Source organism: Pteropus alecto, unplaced genomic scaffold (assembly GCF_000325575.1).
Source record: "Pteropus alecto unplaced genomic scaffold, ASM32557v1 scaffold78, whole genome shotgun sequence".
Lineage (NCBI taxonomy): Eukaryota > Metazoa > Chordata > Mammalia > Chiroptera > Pteropodidae > Pteropus > Pteropus alecto.
Genome location: NW_006443124.1, coordinates 5507762 through 5522180, shown reverse-complemented (window position 1 = coordinate 5522180; position 14419 = coordinate 5507762). Strand labels below are relative to the sequence as shown.

Below are 14419 nucleotides of genomic sequence, written 5' to 3'. Positions count from 1 at the left end.
CAAGGGTCGAACTGTGGAAGGACTTGCATGCCACGTGAAGGAGTTTTCACTCTATTCTACAGATAATAAGAAGCTATGGAAGATTTCTGGGGTGGGAAGAGATAATTATTTTGTTCTGGATAGCTAATTCTAGCAATAGACTATAGATGCAAGAGAGCAGAGACTCTGAAAAACAGGGAATTTCACCAGCAGCTACTATAGCAGTCTAGGTGAGATTTAAGTACCCAACTAGAGCATTGTGAATGAAAAGCATTGGATTGAGGAGGTTTTGCTGTAGTAAAAACCGTCATGACTTGACAGTGTCCTACATACAGAGGATGAAGGCGAGAAAAGAACCAAAGATGATTTTGAGGTTTCTAATGGCTAGGAAGACTAGACTGATGTTGTTATCTAAGATGGTGTCCTAGGCAGAATAGACTATGGTAAGGAGAAGATAATGAGCTCATTCTGAGATATTTGGGTTGTATCCTTTGTTAAGACCTCAGAAAGATCAAAGGCAATGCCTCAAAGAATCTTTGACACAGACAAAGGGCCCTCTAAGGATCCTAAGGAGGTGCCTCCCAGGTCCCTCTCATTAAGTAATGGAGATTCCAGGAATTTGAAGGGTATTGTCCACAGCCCTTTACAGGGAGCCCAAGGTAGAGAAGAGCTTATTTTGATAAGATTTGAGTGTGCGGCTTTTGTCCAAGGTAATAAACCCTGATAAAATTCATAGGCAAATCACAAATTTTTGAAAAGAAGTATCCTAGCAGGAACACTGCCAGCTTAGACCAAAAGGGTCAAGCAGTACAAAAATGAAAAAAAGACTCTGAACCCCCAAATTCTACAAGTAGGAAGCAGGAGTTGAGTGTATTATATATAGTTTTTATTTTCTATATATTATGATGTTTTCACATCTTAAAAAACCCTTTCTGGCTGGGGAGAGACTCCCCCTCAGGGCTAGCCAATTCTTAGAGACAACAAAGGACTCAGCCAGGAGCATGCCTTTGATATGCAAACCAACCAATCCAGAGCCGCCACACCTCCTCTAATCTGTCCGTTAATCATCCCAGGAGCAGGTATCAGGCCACCAGGGACCACCTCTATAGTTTAGAGCCCACCAAAATTATTCAAACAAGCCAATCCTAATTTGTCACCCTGCCCTGCTTTGCCTTCCCCAGGGAAACCCCAATAAAGACTATGACCTAATGTTTTCCCTCTTTTCTGTCTTCTGCCACTTGATCAGAACCTGGCACTTCTCCTGTGACTCTATGCAGCATGCAGTGACCCCTTCTGTAGGACCTTGTTTGTTTGTTTGTTTGTCTGTTTGTTTGTTTTTTGATCCTCTCGTGTCTCCTCTTGTGGCCACACCTCACTGACCATAACCTGAAAGAACCCTCTATGCAGCATGCAGTGACCCCTTCTGTAGGACCTGTGAGTAAACTTGTTTGTTTGTTTGTTTTTTGATCCTCTCCTGTCTCCTCTTGTGGCCACACCTGACTGACCATAACCTGAAAGAACCTAGAACACTGAGAAAACTACTTAGCTGCAAACACAGGCTACATTTTATGAAAAAGGAAGAATAATTCACAGGCCTGAATAGTCCATAGGGTAGAACCAAGAACAGTGGAGAATCATTCCCAGGAAGTTAGGACTGAGCCTGTTCACGTGCCAGGCTGGATTTCAGAAATGCTACAGACTAGTGACTGCTAGCTCCCCTCTTTCTAAATGGGCACATATACCCCAGGAAGCAGACTAATGAGACATGACAACTAAAGGTGATGTGAGATTCTAGATTGGATACTGGACTAACGAAAGGCCATTAGTAAGACAAATGGCAAGATTTGAAAAAGGTCTATACATTAGTTTAATAGTATTGCATTGATACTGTTAATTTCCTGGCTTTGATCATTTTACATGGTTGTATAATTTGGGGAACCTGGGCAAAGGGGAGTCTTTGTATTATTTTTGCAACTTTCTTGTATGTCTAAATTTATTTCAAAATTTAAGGTAAGTAAAATAAAAATAAAGTCATTTAAAAATGTTTATTAACCAATTTTTAAAAAGGGGCATCTATAGCAGTTACCCTATATCTATTTTAGCATTGAGGCTGGAGGCCAATAACTTATCTCTTTAGTTCACTTCTCAGGTCAAGAGAAACAGCACACTGGAGTTGCTCTACTCAAGGCCTCATGTGTACACCTAAACCTCATTTAGATAAGAACAGCCTGGCTCCTGAGCCTGAGCCAGCCATAACAGATGAGACTTTTTGAGGAAGGAGGATCTTGGGTAAGGATGAGTATATTTTTCATGTATGAGAAAAATAAATGATTTCTGACCAGAAGGCAGACTGTAATGGTTTTGATACATGTCCACCAATTCTTTGACCATCTTTCCACCAAGAGGTGAAGTCTAATTCTGCTCCCATTGAGCCCACTCAGGCTTTAGTAACTCTCTTCTAACAAACAGAATGTGGTGGAAGTAACGCTAGTGACTTTTGAGGATGGATCATATAAGGCAATATAGCTTTGGCCTGGCCCTCTCCTGGGATGGACCTTGCCACCATTGTGTGAGGAAACCCAGGCAAGGTCCCTGGCCCTCAGCCCCAGCTAAACTCCTGGAGGAGAACCAGTCAGCATCAACTGCTAGACATGTCAAAGAGGAAATGTAGAAATGACCCAGTCTCAGTTACTGTTTGACTGCTCAGCCACTACCTGACTGGAAATACACGAAAGATGCTAAACCTCCTAGTTGAGCCCAGTCAATCTCTAGAACTGTGAGAGATAATAACTAGTAATTGTTGCTTTTGAACTCACTGCATTTGTTTTGCAGCCATAGATCACTAAAACAATATGCCACCGGCAATTAGGAACTGGGACTCAAAAAGATTAAGGGAATTTTTCCAAGTTCGCATAGCTAGGAAGGAGCAGAGTCAGGATTTTAATAATAGAATCCAAAGCCATTCTCTTTCCACCAACAACAGACATGACAATAACAGTAATTGCAGCTACTGTGTTGAATGTTTCCTACAAGCAGACACTGTTCTGAGCGCTTTACTAAGCACTTTACGTGGAGTGACTCACGGAATCCTTATCACAGTGATATGAAGTGGGTGCTATTATTAGCCCCATTTTACAGTTGGAGAACCTGAGGCACAAAGTGGTTAATTAATTTGCCCAAGGTTATAGAGCTAATAAGTCAGAGAGTCAAGATTCACCCTTCCAAGTTGGCTCCAGAGCATGCAGCCTTAACCACTATGCTATGTATAGTTGACACTTCAAAACATATTACATAAATTGAGAAGAGAAGCAAGACAATCCCTTAGGAACTGTACTTTTTATAAGGCAGGGATGGAATGATCTGCAAAGGAAGAGGGAGGAGAAAGAAGGAGCACTACAACTACCCACAGCAGGATCCATAGACCAGCTTCAATCTTTAAGGGTGACCAGATCAACTGCAAGCCAGCCATGAGACCCCTCCCCAAAACCCACAGCTGTCAGTAACAAACTCTTCCAAGGAAAGGAATCTTTGAACCATAGAACAGAGAGTAATGTCTGCTAGATTACTCTGAGTCATGTGGACAGAGCGGCACTACTGCCCTTTTCTATTCTTCCTCTTACAATGACACACTCATCCCTACCCTGGAAGCATTAGGCTGTTATTTAACTTCAGAGAGGATAAAAAGTAAGCTCTTGTATTTACTTTAAAAAGATACGGTTCATGACCTTGGCCCAATGAAGACCATCAAACTCATTGAGACCCTTTATCGACGTGATGCTTTCTTTTAGATACAGCTCTCAACACTCAGGTTTCGAGTGACCCCTCCACAGAACTAATCTAGAACTGATGTCTTTAACTCTTCCTCTGTACAACAAACTCTGGGCCTACGGCAGACCATTTGTCAGAGGTCCTGAGGCTGTGACACCACACAGGAGAAGCACAGGCCCCACATTGTGTGTGGGCAAAGGCAGAAGCTGGGGTAAAACCAGCAGAGGTAAAAAACAGTATTCCCAAGGGAACCAGTCTCAGCTTCAGCTCCCATTTGCCCTCCATTAGCTGAGTGCATACCACGCACAGTGGGAACCTACTCAGATAATTTACATAATGAGCAACTAAGACAGCACGCTCCCTCACAATCTGGGGCCACCCATGTGCCTCCCTTCAGCCTACAAGTTAGATTCTTCCCCAGCAGCAAGGAGTTTCTCTTGGAGGTGGTGCTGTCTTGCTTTGCCCAGAGTATGATACTACCTGGCTCCACATCCTAGTATCTTCTCAGTACCTGTCTGAATCCCCTGGGCTGAGCCCCAGAGGTGCCATCTGAAAAGGATTACCGTCAGTAATTGGGGTCAAGATAATTTAACGTACATGTCACTAAGAGGCTAGTGAATGTTACAGGCCTTTTTAGAAAAAGCATTCCCTTTTGAAAATGAGACCTGGAAGTATGGGAGAGGCTTTCTTGGAAAACAAAACAAAACAAAACAACCATTTTGTCCAAAAGAACTGGACCTAAGAGAAATTTAGCCAGACTTGTCGGATGCGGTTCCATTCTCAGAGATAACTATGCCAGGCCTTGTTGCTACCTTCCCACTAGGTCCATCAAACCTAAAGTCCAAGGGAGTGTTGGAAACTTTGTACTAGAAATTTCTGGAAACAATTCTCGTTCTTGGGAATGGGGGCTGAGGAATGGCTGTTACATTTATGACACAAGCAAGTACAACGGCAGGCGTAAGTAGGAAGGTGGGGAGCATGGTGGGATAAGGTAGAAGGGGTGGAGCCCAGGTAAGAGGGTGTCAGAAATAAAACCCATAAGAATAGACTATGAAAAGGAAACAAACTAAGAGTAGGAGCTCCTTAGGAGCTCTTAGCTAAAAGAGAGCCCCCCTAACCCCCACCCAATACTTCTGTCAAGCAGACGTGGCAGAAAATGCCTCATCTCAAAGAAATGGTGGAAGAGTGAATATGCCGAAAGAGAGACATGAAGAAATATTTGGTTCCCACTCCCTACACTTTTAGGAGAAAAAAAAAAAAGGATCTAAGAACCAGTACTGGCCCCCAGAAGCCCCCAAGCTGCCTACTAGGCAAAAATATATAAGCACTCCTAATCTGTGACCGCAGCTTACTACAGAAGACACCTGGTCATACCTTTTACCTCCTAAGCTATTAAGCTTGACACATGAACAGGCCAGAGTAACAGAATCTAAGTGGACATTCCAGTGAGATACTGGAATAGGGACTATCCAAAAAGCTCAAGTGGCAAGTGAAACGAGAATTTGCAGAATGCCAACTAAGACAGAAAGGAAACACAAGCCAAATATTGACGAGCATGAGGAAAACCATCTAGACATAATTCTAAAACGTGAGAAGAGAGAATTACTTGCCAGAAAATGAAGATAAGGACTATCAAGAAAAATAAAACTGAACTGAAACATAACTGAGAAGCAAAATTCTGCCCTTTATCAAAATGTCTGAAGATGCTTTCCATGGTTGGTCTGTCCCTTAGCCTGGGCTGTCATTTGAGGAAACTTGAAATTTGTCTAGGACTTAAGTGGTCAGTAGAGAAAGCAAAAGGGCTCACTCACTCCCTTCTTTCTTGGCAATAGCCATTAATCAACTATTTATTTAACTATATTTTAAATTACTGCCCCCAAAGATCTTACAGGCAGGTGAAGGAGATAAGATACTGACCCCACAAAAGATAATTAACAATGCATGGCATTAAATGGTTAAGTGTCAGATAAGTGATACAGTCCATAAATACTAACACTCCAAGAATAAGAAAAAAAATGAGGAATACTTGCCCATTTCTCCTTCGTCCTGGTTATTTTGTGTACTACAAACATATCTCTCTACTACTGAGAACGCTGCTCTCTGCATAGAATCAATTTAATCAATTAATTTCATCTCTCTCTATCCCTAAACAACCCCCATCTCAGCTATCTCTGTTAAAATCCCATCTCAAACTACTCCAAGAAACTTTCTTTACTCCTCTAAACAGATATAATCATCCCTTGATGACTTTTCTCTTTCTCCCAAAAGCACTATGTTGCTACATCTTATGGTATTCATCATATTCTGGATTGAACGACTGTTCTTTGTACTGCTAGACTGTAAGCTCCTTGATGACAAGGACTGTGTCTGATGCAACTTCTCTAAGGTTCCTAGTTCTTGACACAGAGCACATATTCAAATATTGGCTGAAGCAAACATTTGAAAGATAAGATTGAAAGAAAGCTTTTTTAGTAGTATGACCTTTGGGAATCCAAATTGCATCCCTGTCACAATCGAATTGATGATGTTCTGACTTTCCTATAGGCTGGACCAGGTATTTAGCCATGTGGTGAACATTCAGTTCTAAGGAATGTTAGTTCAGCTTGGCTTCTGTTAGTTGGACCAAGATCAAGATCAAGACCAAGTAAAACATCCCAGCCTAAAGGACAAAGACAGATCCTCAGTCTGCATAAACAGATCGAGGAGGGAATAATTTGATTTTATGAATCTATCATTTTTCCTCTTTAAGCAGATTTTTGTTTTAAAAATTCAAACCTGTCATAAAGATGTGATAGAGTGAGACATTTTCTTTTCTAAAAACAATCAACCTCCTTTAAAGAGGATGAACTAATAAAGGTGTATATAATAACAGTGTTTCCCAACTGACAGTTTATGTTTTAAATGAAGAAATAAGGTGATTTTTCTCAATTAAGGGCAAATATTTACCTGTAATTTCTAGGGGGAAGCCAATGTCCTCAGCACAGGACAGGAAATCTGTGAAGGAAAAAGAGAATCATTTAGGATTCGGTTTCTGAAGGGAAAATAAAAAGTAAGCTGAACATCACATCTTGGGGGGTATGTTGGTGGTAGAATACAGAAACCCCGAGGATACCTATGCCTCAACCACTCTGGAAACATCTGCAAGGGTAAACGGAATGTTAACCACCTCCAGCCCCACCCCAGGAGGCAAGCAGCACAATCAGGTCCAGAGCAGAAGGACAGAGAAGAGCTAACAGGCTCTGTCCCAGAGAAGGTCCCTGGAGAGACTATTTGGATTTCACTTCATGTACAAAGCGGGAAGGGGACGTTACTTAGAAAGGAGCTTGTATGCCACACTCTGCCAGCAGCAACTAGCCAGAGAAAGAAGGCCCCTTAAGTTAACCTCATTTCATAATTAACAAAAACATCACCGCTGATTAGCAGCAAGTGATTTCAGTTAGTGTGAATCTGTCTTTTGACTCCAGGTTGGCAAAAGCTTTCCAGCTCTTAGCCTGGGTACAGCATGTCCTCTTTGATGTCATCCTAATGCCTTTTAATCACCCTCCTGGTTTGCTTCAGTTGCTAAGCCCTCCATGGAGCTCTAGCTCACCAAGATTCATCCATGTGCACTGTTGTTTTTAAAGGACTCTACTTCCATTTCACATAAGAGACATGTTTTCAAACTTGTCACAATTTAACACTTTCATCAGTCAATTCATCTACTTTCCCCAGTTTTCTAAAGAGTTCCCTATATGACCTCCTGAAATTCATAAACTGGATGTATTTTATGTACAAATTCCAATCAGTAAAATGGGAGAAGAGGGTTAATTTACTAGAAACAAGTAAGACAAAAGTCTTCTTTTCACATACACCCAACCAAACTCAAAATTTGGGGGGCAATTTCTTTGACCTTTGGTATAAATTATAGTTAACAACACTTTAGACCTTGAAAAGAAAAACTCATGAACAAGTGCTTGAAAACTGCACAGGGAAGACTTCATCAATACTGACATCATCCTTCCTTTTCCAATCAATGTTCACAACTGCCACATGCCACTAAGCCAACAGGATTTAGCGAGTGAAGACATCCCACTGTTTAGATCTGCGTATTTGCTTTTCCCAGACTTATCCAAATGGCATTCCCTGATCCTCTGACATTTTAACGCTATGTTCAAATCAGTTACTTTAAACACAGTACTTCATACTAGTATCCAATGGGCCAATTCCCCGTGAAACATACCAGCTGTACAGGAATATGGTCAAAATCAACCTCTTCATCAGCAACTGGGGTCTTTGGCTTCTGGTTGAAAATCAAAGCAATCATGTACTGTGGAGCGTTCTCTTTTCATATATGGAATCCTGTGATTTCCCACGTGGATGCTCTGGTGACATCAGCAAGAGCGTGAAATAGTAGGAACTGCTATATGGGCAGAGCTGCAGCCCCTGAAGCTCAGTGACAATCCTTTGGATCTCTCCGTTGAGCATCCCAATTAAGATTCACTCACAAAATTCATTGTCATGGAAAACATCTAAATGGCAAAATACCTGAGAAGTAGGTTAGTATTTTCACTCCTGACCTTAGGGTTATATTTGTGAGGTAAGGTCCTGGTTAGGCTAGGTTAAAAATTATATGTATTACTTGAGAAGAATTTACCATAAAATTACCTTAATGGCGAAATTAACATTCTCCGTCTGTTAAGAAAAAAATATGTAAGACTACTTTGAAAAACATTTTGCTTTTAGAGAAATACACATTTCAAGGATATGTTATTTTACAATCGCCCTAAGAGCTGGGTAGCTGAGGACAGGGGTGAGAGGAATTCTTTTCACCTTATAGTCTTATGTACTTTCTGAATTTTGGGCCGTATAAATGTGTTATGTCTTCAAAAATATAAGTAAAGTTTTATAAAGAAAAAAACTAACTTGACGTATTTGCTATTAGGAAATAAATTTAAAATGTCCTCGATAATAAAAGATGGTAAAGAGGATTGGGACCAAGAGGAAGTTAGTCACCTAGTTAGTTAATATACCATTCTTTGTAGCTTCCAAACTATTTGTTAATTCAAACTGATAGTTGTCTTATTGTTGTTTAAAGCTGAGGTTGGGAGAGTGGTAATCTATCCTCTAAAAAAGAGGGTCTTTCTTCTCTAGCAAGACCTTTCTTCTCCACTGCTCAAATCCCATTAACGCCAATCAGCGCAATGATTAAGCACTTTGTGGTTAAGTACTCCAGCTGATAACGACTCCTTCTGAAGAAAGGTTCTCACAGCACAGGTAAAGGCTATCATCAAACTCAGCTTTTCAGCAGCACAAGACTTGGTGTCACAGATCTAGAGTTAAGATTGTTTTAGTATTAATCTGGAGGCTTTTTAAAAAACTTCACTCGACTTCATCCATTCAAAAGACATTTAGGAGAGTCTCACTATGAGCCAGGTACAGCATCAAACACTGGGAGCAGGTGAGGAGAAACAAGATCTCAAAGATAAGACATGGTTCCTGCCCCCAAGAATCTCAGCCAGCTGAGGAAAGCACCCACTGAAAGAAATAATGACATTATGATGGTAATTCTGCCCCTAAATCTGTAACCAAGCTTTGCCCTCACCACTAGGACTGGTCAGTTTCTAATCTAGTTTCACTTTCCCATCTTCAAGCTGCAGCACAGCTGGGTTTCCAGCTGGCTGGGGAAGAAAAGAATCTTTAAATAAACAGCATTTTTAAAATATGCAGTCGCTTTTGCTATACTGAATTTTGTGAACACCTTTCTCTGCTGTGTGAATCTAGGTGTCACATTAATTAAAAATGATCCTAACAAATGTAAAGTCCCCCAGGAATATATCTTTTTCTGTCTTTATTTATTATTATTATTTTTTTAACACCTACAGCACCTGGTATTCCTAGGTGGTCTCCCATCCAAGTACTAACCAGGCCCGACCCTGCTTAGCTTCTGATATCAGACAAGATCGGGTGCATTCAGGTAGTATGGCTGTAGACCATCTTCTCTGTCTTTAAAAACAAAATACACTATACTTTGGAAAAAAACTTTGAATCAGAAAGTCCCCCCAAAAAATGAATGAATGATCTTTCTTTTTGAAAATGCTATCTACTGTGTCTATTCAATAAGATAACAGCTTAAAACCATATATATATACACATATATACATATATATTCATATATACATATATACCTATATTCATATATACATATATACATATATATATGTGTGTGTATATGAAAGCAACAAAATAGGGTGTGGTTATACCAAAATATATGCAACCATTGTCAAAAATGTAGGACTATTGGCAGAAGAGGATGCTTTTATACCATTGTACAGAGTTGCTAATCTCTGAGAATACTTTTTATTTTTCCTCTCTACAAAAGGCACAGAAAACCCCTCCATGTATGCAATCTTCTTAGAAATGCAAAGATTTTACTCAACTCTTTATCACCAGAGGTGGTCATTTTGGATGAATGAAGCACATGAGTTCTATAAAAATGCCCCTCTGGCAGGCAGCGCTATTCTAGAACTTCACAGGCTTCCAGTCAACATTTCACAGCTGCAGTGAAATTAGCCATTTATGAGGACCTTTTAGAAGGGGTCCAGTATGACCCTTTTGCGTTGATGCTACTGAGGGATGTGCCAACTTTTAAGTACAATATATCCCTCTATATGGTAAGTTGTCTCAAAGTCCTGGCCCACCAAACACGACTTTCTAGATCATCTCCTAAGAACCACACCTTTGAGAACCCAGACACACTCAAAGCTGAAACTGGCTAAACAAAGTAACAATTCAGCCACAGTTGCTCAATATAACTGCCATGATGACAGTTTCCAAGTGCCAGTTTCCCTATTTTGCAACGGGCAAATCTGCTCCAAGGAGAAACGATTCCCAATGATCCTGTAGCCCAGAGGGCTTTCTTTGGAGATAGAAAACAGAAAATGAGTTTGTTAGTTATTTCCTGCCGAACACAAGGAAGGTGTTGTGGTTAGTTAGGATGATTTTGTTTCCTTATTTAATATACCATTACCAGTGCATGTTTTTCTTTAACCACATAGTAGAAAACGAGAAAATGCAGTTTATGCTCTTCTGTCATATTATCACCAGTTCTACAAGTTTCTCCTTGCAAACATGTCTTTTAATTTCTATTCCTCTTACATAAACCGCTAAATTGACATGTATCTATGTACTATCAATTCAAAGCAAATATTTTTATGTTCTAAAATGTTTACTTCCATACTAGTGCTGCTCCTTGATAATTTGTGATGTGTGAGGGCCTTCTCTTTAGTAGTGATTGCAGTCCTAAATTGATCTTTTTGAGAGCTATACTACACATGCTATTTTAATCATATGAGGTGACCATAACCTAAAAGCAGATCATATTTCTGACCCCAAAATTTTTCATGATCTCCACATTCAACAATTAAACTCTTAAATGCTCACTAAGGCAAACAAGGTGTAATTGATGGGAAGGGAGGAGCTGGGAGCAGAGGAGCCAATTACTCTATGGGGTTATCTGACAATGACCATTCGGTCTCAGTAGACAGACTAGGGATTATGTGGCAATGTGCTCTGTGCATATTCAGGAGCAACTCACCAAAATCCAAAACAGAAGCCGTCCTTGGACAAGGTTCAATAAATGTTTTTACTATCTATTTCCTACTGCACAATGCAGTTCCACAGCTCCCCAAGGGATCTCAGATAAAATACTTAGCAGAATAAAAAATTAGAAATTCTTAACTGGTCTCAACTTGTCATCATAAAACATTTCAGAGCATAAAACCAACACTGAAGAACAGTCAACAATATTCCTCAGAACAATGTCAGAGAGGGAAACTGCTGTTATTACCAAACGTTTCTCACTTCTTAAGACACTGCAAGATTCTTTTGATTAAAGTGAGCGCAATCGAACATAATGCCTAGATACACTCCCACCACTAAGCTAAAATTTGTCTCTTGAAGGACAGGGTGGTAGTAGGGAGGGGGGAGTAGGGAAGCTTCCAAAAGTCAAAAGCATTGATTTAGAAAGACGAAGGCAGCAAAACTTCCTGAGCTGTTCTACATTCTTTGCTACTCAATGCCTCCTTGCACTACCCAGAATACCAAGTTCTATGACAGCCCAGGACATCTATTACAATTCAGTGACTACACAGCTCAGAGTCACAGCACAAGCGCCAAATACAGCCTTAGTTGGGACAAAATGAAACACCAGTATGAATAAGCACAAGACAAGCTTAACAAATACTCCAATCTGAGGACAATTTGGCTTGAAATGCCTGCCATAGAAGTAACTACTGGATTCGGGGACAAGAAGAAAAAGCTCTTAAACTGACATTTCTTTGACTTTTGACAAGAGAGACCTCCATTCCCAGCTGCATAGATCTACAGATTTTGGTGTTTTGTTTCTCATCACCTGCATTCCTGTGCAGCACCCAACATCATGAAGATAAGAGATGCAGTCAACACATCCTTCCAGTAAGATGTCAGAGCTGAACTTACAGCAGTCAGCAGAAGTTACTCTATTTCATCGTCATCACCATCAACAGACCGAGTAAGATCTTCCAGAAACGGCCCAGAGAGGTGTCTGCTCACTAGTCCCGGAGGTTAAGAGAGACTGTACTACCCACTAAGCAGGCATTCACGATTAAGAAAATCACGATGGAGAAAAAAAACCTGAGCCACATGGAGGACGGAAAACAGTAGCAGAAAAAGTCCAACTCTGCCTGCGCCAGCGGTGTGGATGAGCAGAGCCGGGAGCCCAGGAGAGGAAGGAGGGGGCGGGGGCCATCATTCCCTAGGAGAACTTGTAAGCGGAGGCCTTCATATCCTAGTAGTCTGCTCAGCTGCTCCTGCAGACCCTGCCAGCCTGGGCAAGGCAGGCCCGTGGGAGCAGAGCGGGCAAGGCCTCCGAGGGTCACTCCTGACTCACCGAGCCTCTGGCCAGCACCACCCCGACCTCGCTGTTTTTCCTGCCGCTACTGGGCTATGATGGCAGCTTTCCAGCCCCACATGCCATATATCAGCCGCAGATCCCTGCCGGCACAGGCCAGAGCCTCCCCCTGCCTCCCACCCCTGGCACACTTTGAGCCTGATCCTCCTTCCCAACCTCAACCCCCTCACCCACCCGTGCCAGGCGCCCTGCCCAGGGGCGGCTCCACCCCCAGCGGCCCGGCGCTGCCAGGCCTGGGCACCTGCAGCACCTCCCCTCCCCGCCCCCATTCTCCACTAGCCCGCCCCTCCCCCCTTTCCCCAGCAGAGGGAGGGGGCGACTCACCGCAGTCAGTGCACAGGATCTTGCCCACCTCTTTCTTGAGGTTTTTGCCGTTGGTGTCGAGGGGGGCAAAGGCCGTCTTAAAGACTAAGGGCTGCTCCGTGGGCTCCAGGAAAAAGATGTAGCGCTGGTTCCTTTCGAGCGGCGCACAGGAGCCCACGCTGATCACCTGCTCGCGCTGCAGCCCCCCGCTCCGGAGCGGCCACTTGTCCAGCACCTTCACCAGCGCCACCCGACCGGAGGCGGGCGGCTCGCGGGTGCTGTTGGCGCTGGAGCCGCCGGCTGGAGCCAGTCCCTGTACCTTACCCTCCACCACCACGGGTGCCTTGTAAGCCTGGTCCTGCACCGACTTGAGGCTAGGCGAGTAGCAGGCAAGCGACACACCGAAGAGCAGCATGGAGAAGCCGGGGGCCGGGTCGCGCCTCATGCCGCCGGCAGCTGCGGCTCGAGAGCGGGCGGCGGCTCTCGGGGCTGCGGGGCTGCGGGGCTGCGGTTGTTGCGGCGGCCGCAGCTCTGGGGGCGCAGCGGGACGAGAGATGCTGCTGTAGCTGCTGCTGCTGCTCCTGCTGCTGCTGCTGCTGCTCTCGCTGCCGCTGCTGCTGCTGCTGCTTCTCTCGCTGCTGCTGCTGCTGCTGCTGCTGCTGCCGCTGCTGCTGCTGCTGCTGCTGTCGCTGTTGCTGCTGCACCGAGCCTTCTCCACTGGCGGCGGCGGCAGCGCTGAGCAGCAAACCTGCCGCATCTGGCCAGGCCATTTGGGGGGCTCCGCCGCTCCGCCGCCGCCGCCTTGGGAGGGGAAACAGAGCCTGCTGGAAAACCGGAAACAGCGTAACGTTAGCGCCTCGTAGCCCTCCACCGGCGGCCCGGGGAGGTGGCCCAGCTAGGGCAGGGGGCAGGAGGCAAGTGGGCCGCGATGCGCAGCGCGGAGCCGCGCAGCGCTCGCACCCTGCGCGCCAGGACCTGGAGGAGGATGCGGAGGATGGGACGCCCGCCCACTTGCTCTCTCGCGCCCCCTCTACCTCCGGACCGAGTGAGGAGCGCGGCTTCTGCAGGAGAAGCTTGGGACTGCACTGCTTTAGGGCCCAGCTTCAGGGCCCGCAGGGGCACGAGAAGGGCCGTCCTACCCTTTGCTCTGGTGTTTTATCCGCATGACAGTGGGGTAGTGCGTGACGAGGAGGCGGAGTAGAGATAACGGATTCTTGCACCGTCTTGTGAACACAGGAGTGGGACAAGGGCGTGCCCCTACCTTTGGCCACCACTGGCAGCAGCCAGAGAGATTGCCGCTGTTGGAGGTGGAGGGGAGGGGGGCGGTTGGGTGTCCAGCCTCCGCCTCCTGGGTTGTCCCTTTCCCTGCGAGGACCCTAGAAGCTGACCCTTAATCGAGCCCACGTGCTCGGCCCTGACACTGCCAGGTGAGCGCTGGAGATT

At 44.1% G+C, this 14419-nt stretch overlaps 1 protein-coding gene and 1 pseudogene across 1 annotated transcript in view; both read right to left on the bottom strand.

The window, feature by feature from the left end:
* The window catches only part of NRG2 (neuregulin 2), a 163291-nt gene extending 149558 nt beyond the window's left edge, over positions 1-13733 (bottom strand). The window contains exon 1 of the mRNA XM_006923329.2: positions 12998-13733. Coding sequence (XP_006923391.1) covers positions 12998-13733 — 736 coding nt within the window. The remainder of the gene's footprint in view (positions 1-12997) is intronic.
* Positions 9600-9717, bottom strand: LOC112471962 (annotated as a pseudogene).
* Positions 13734-14419: the final 686 nt, after the last annotated feature.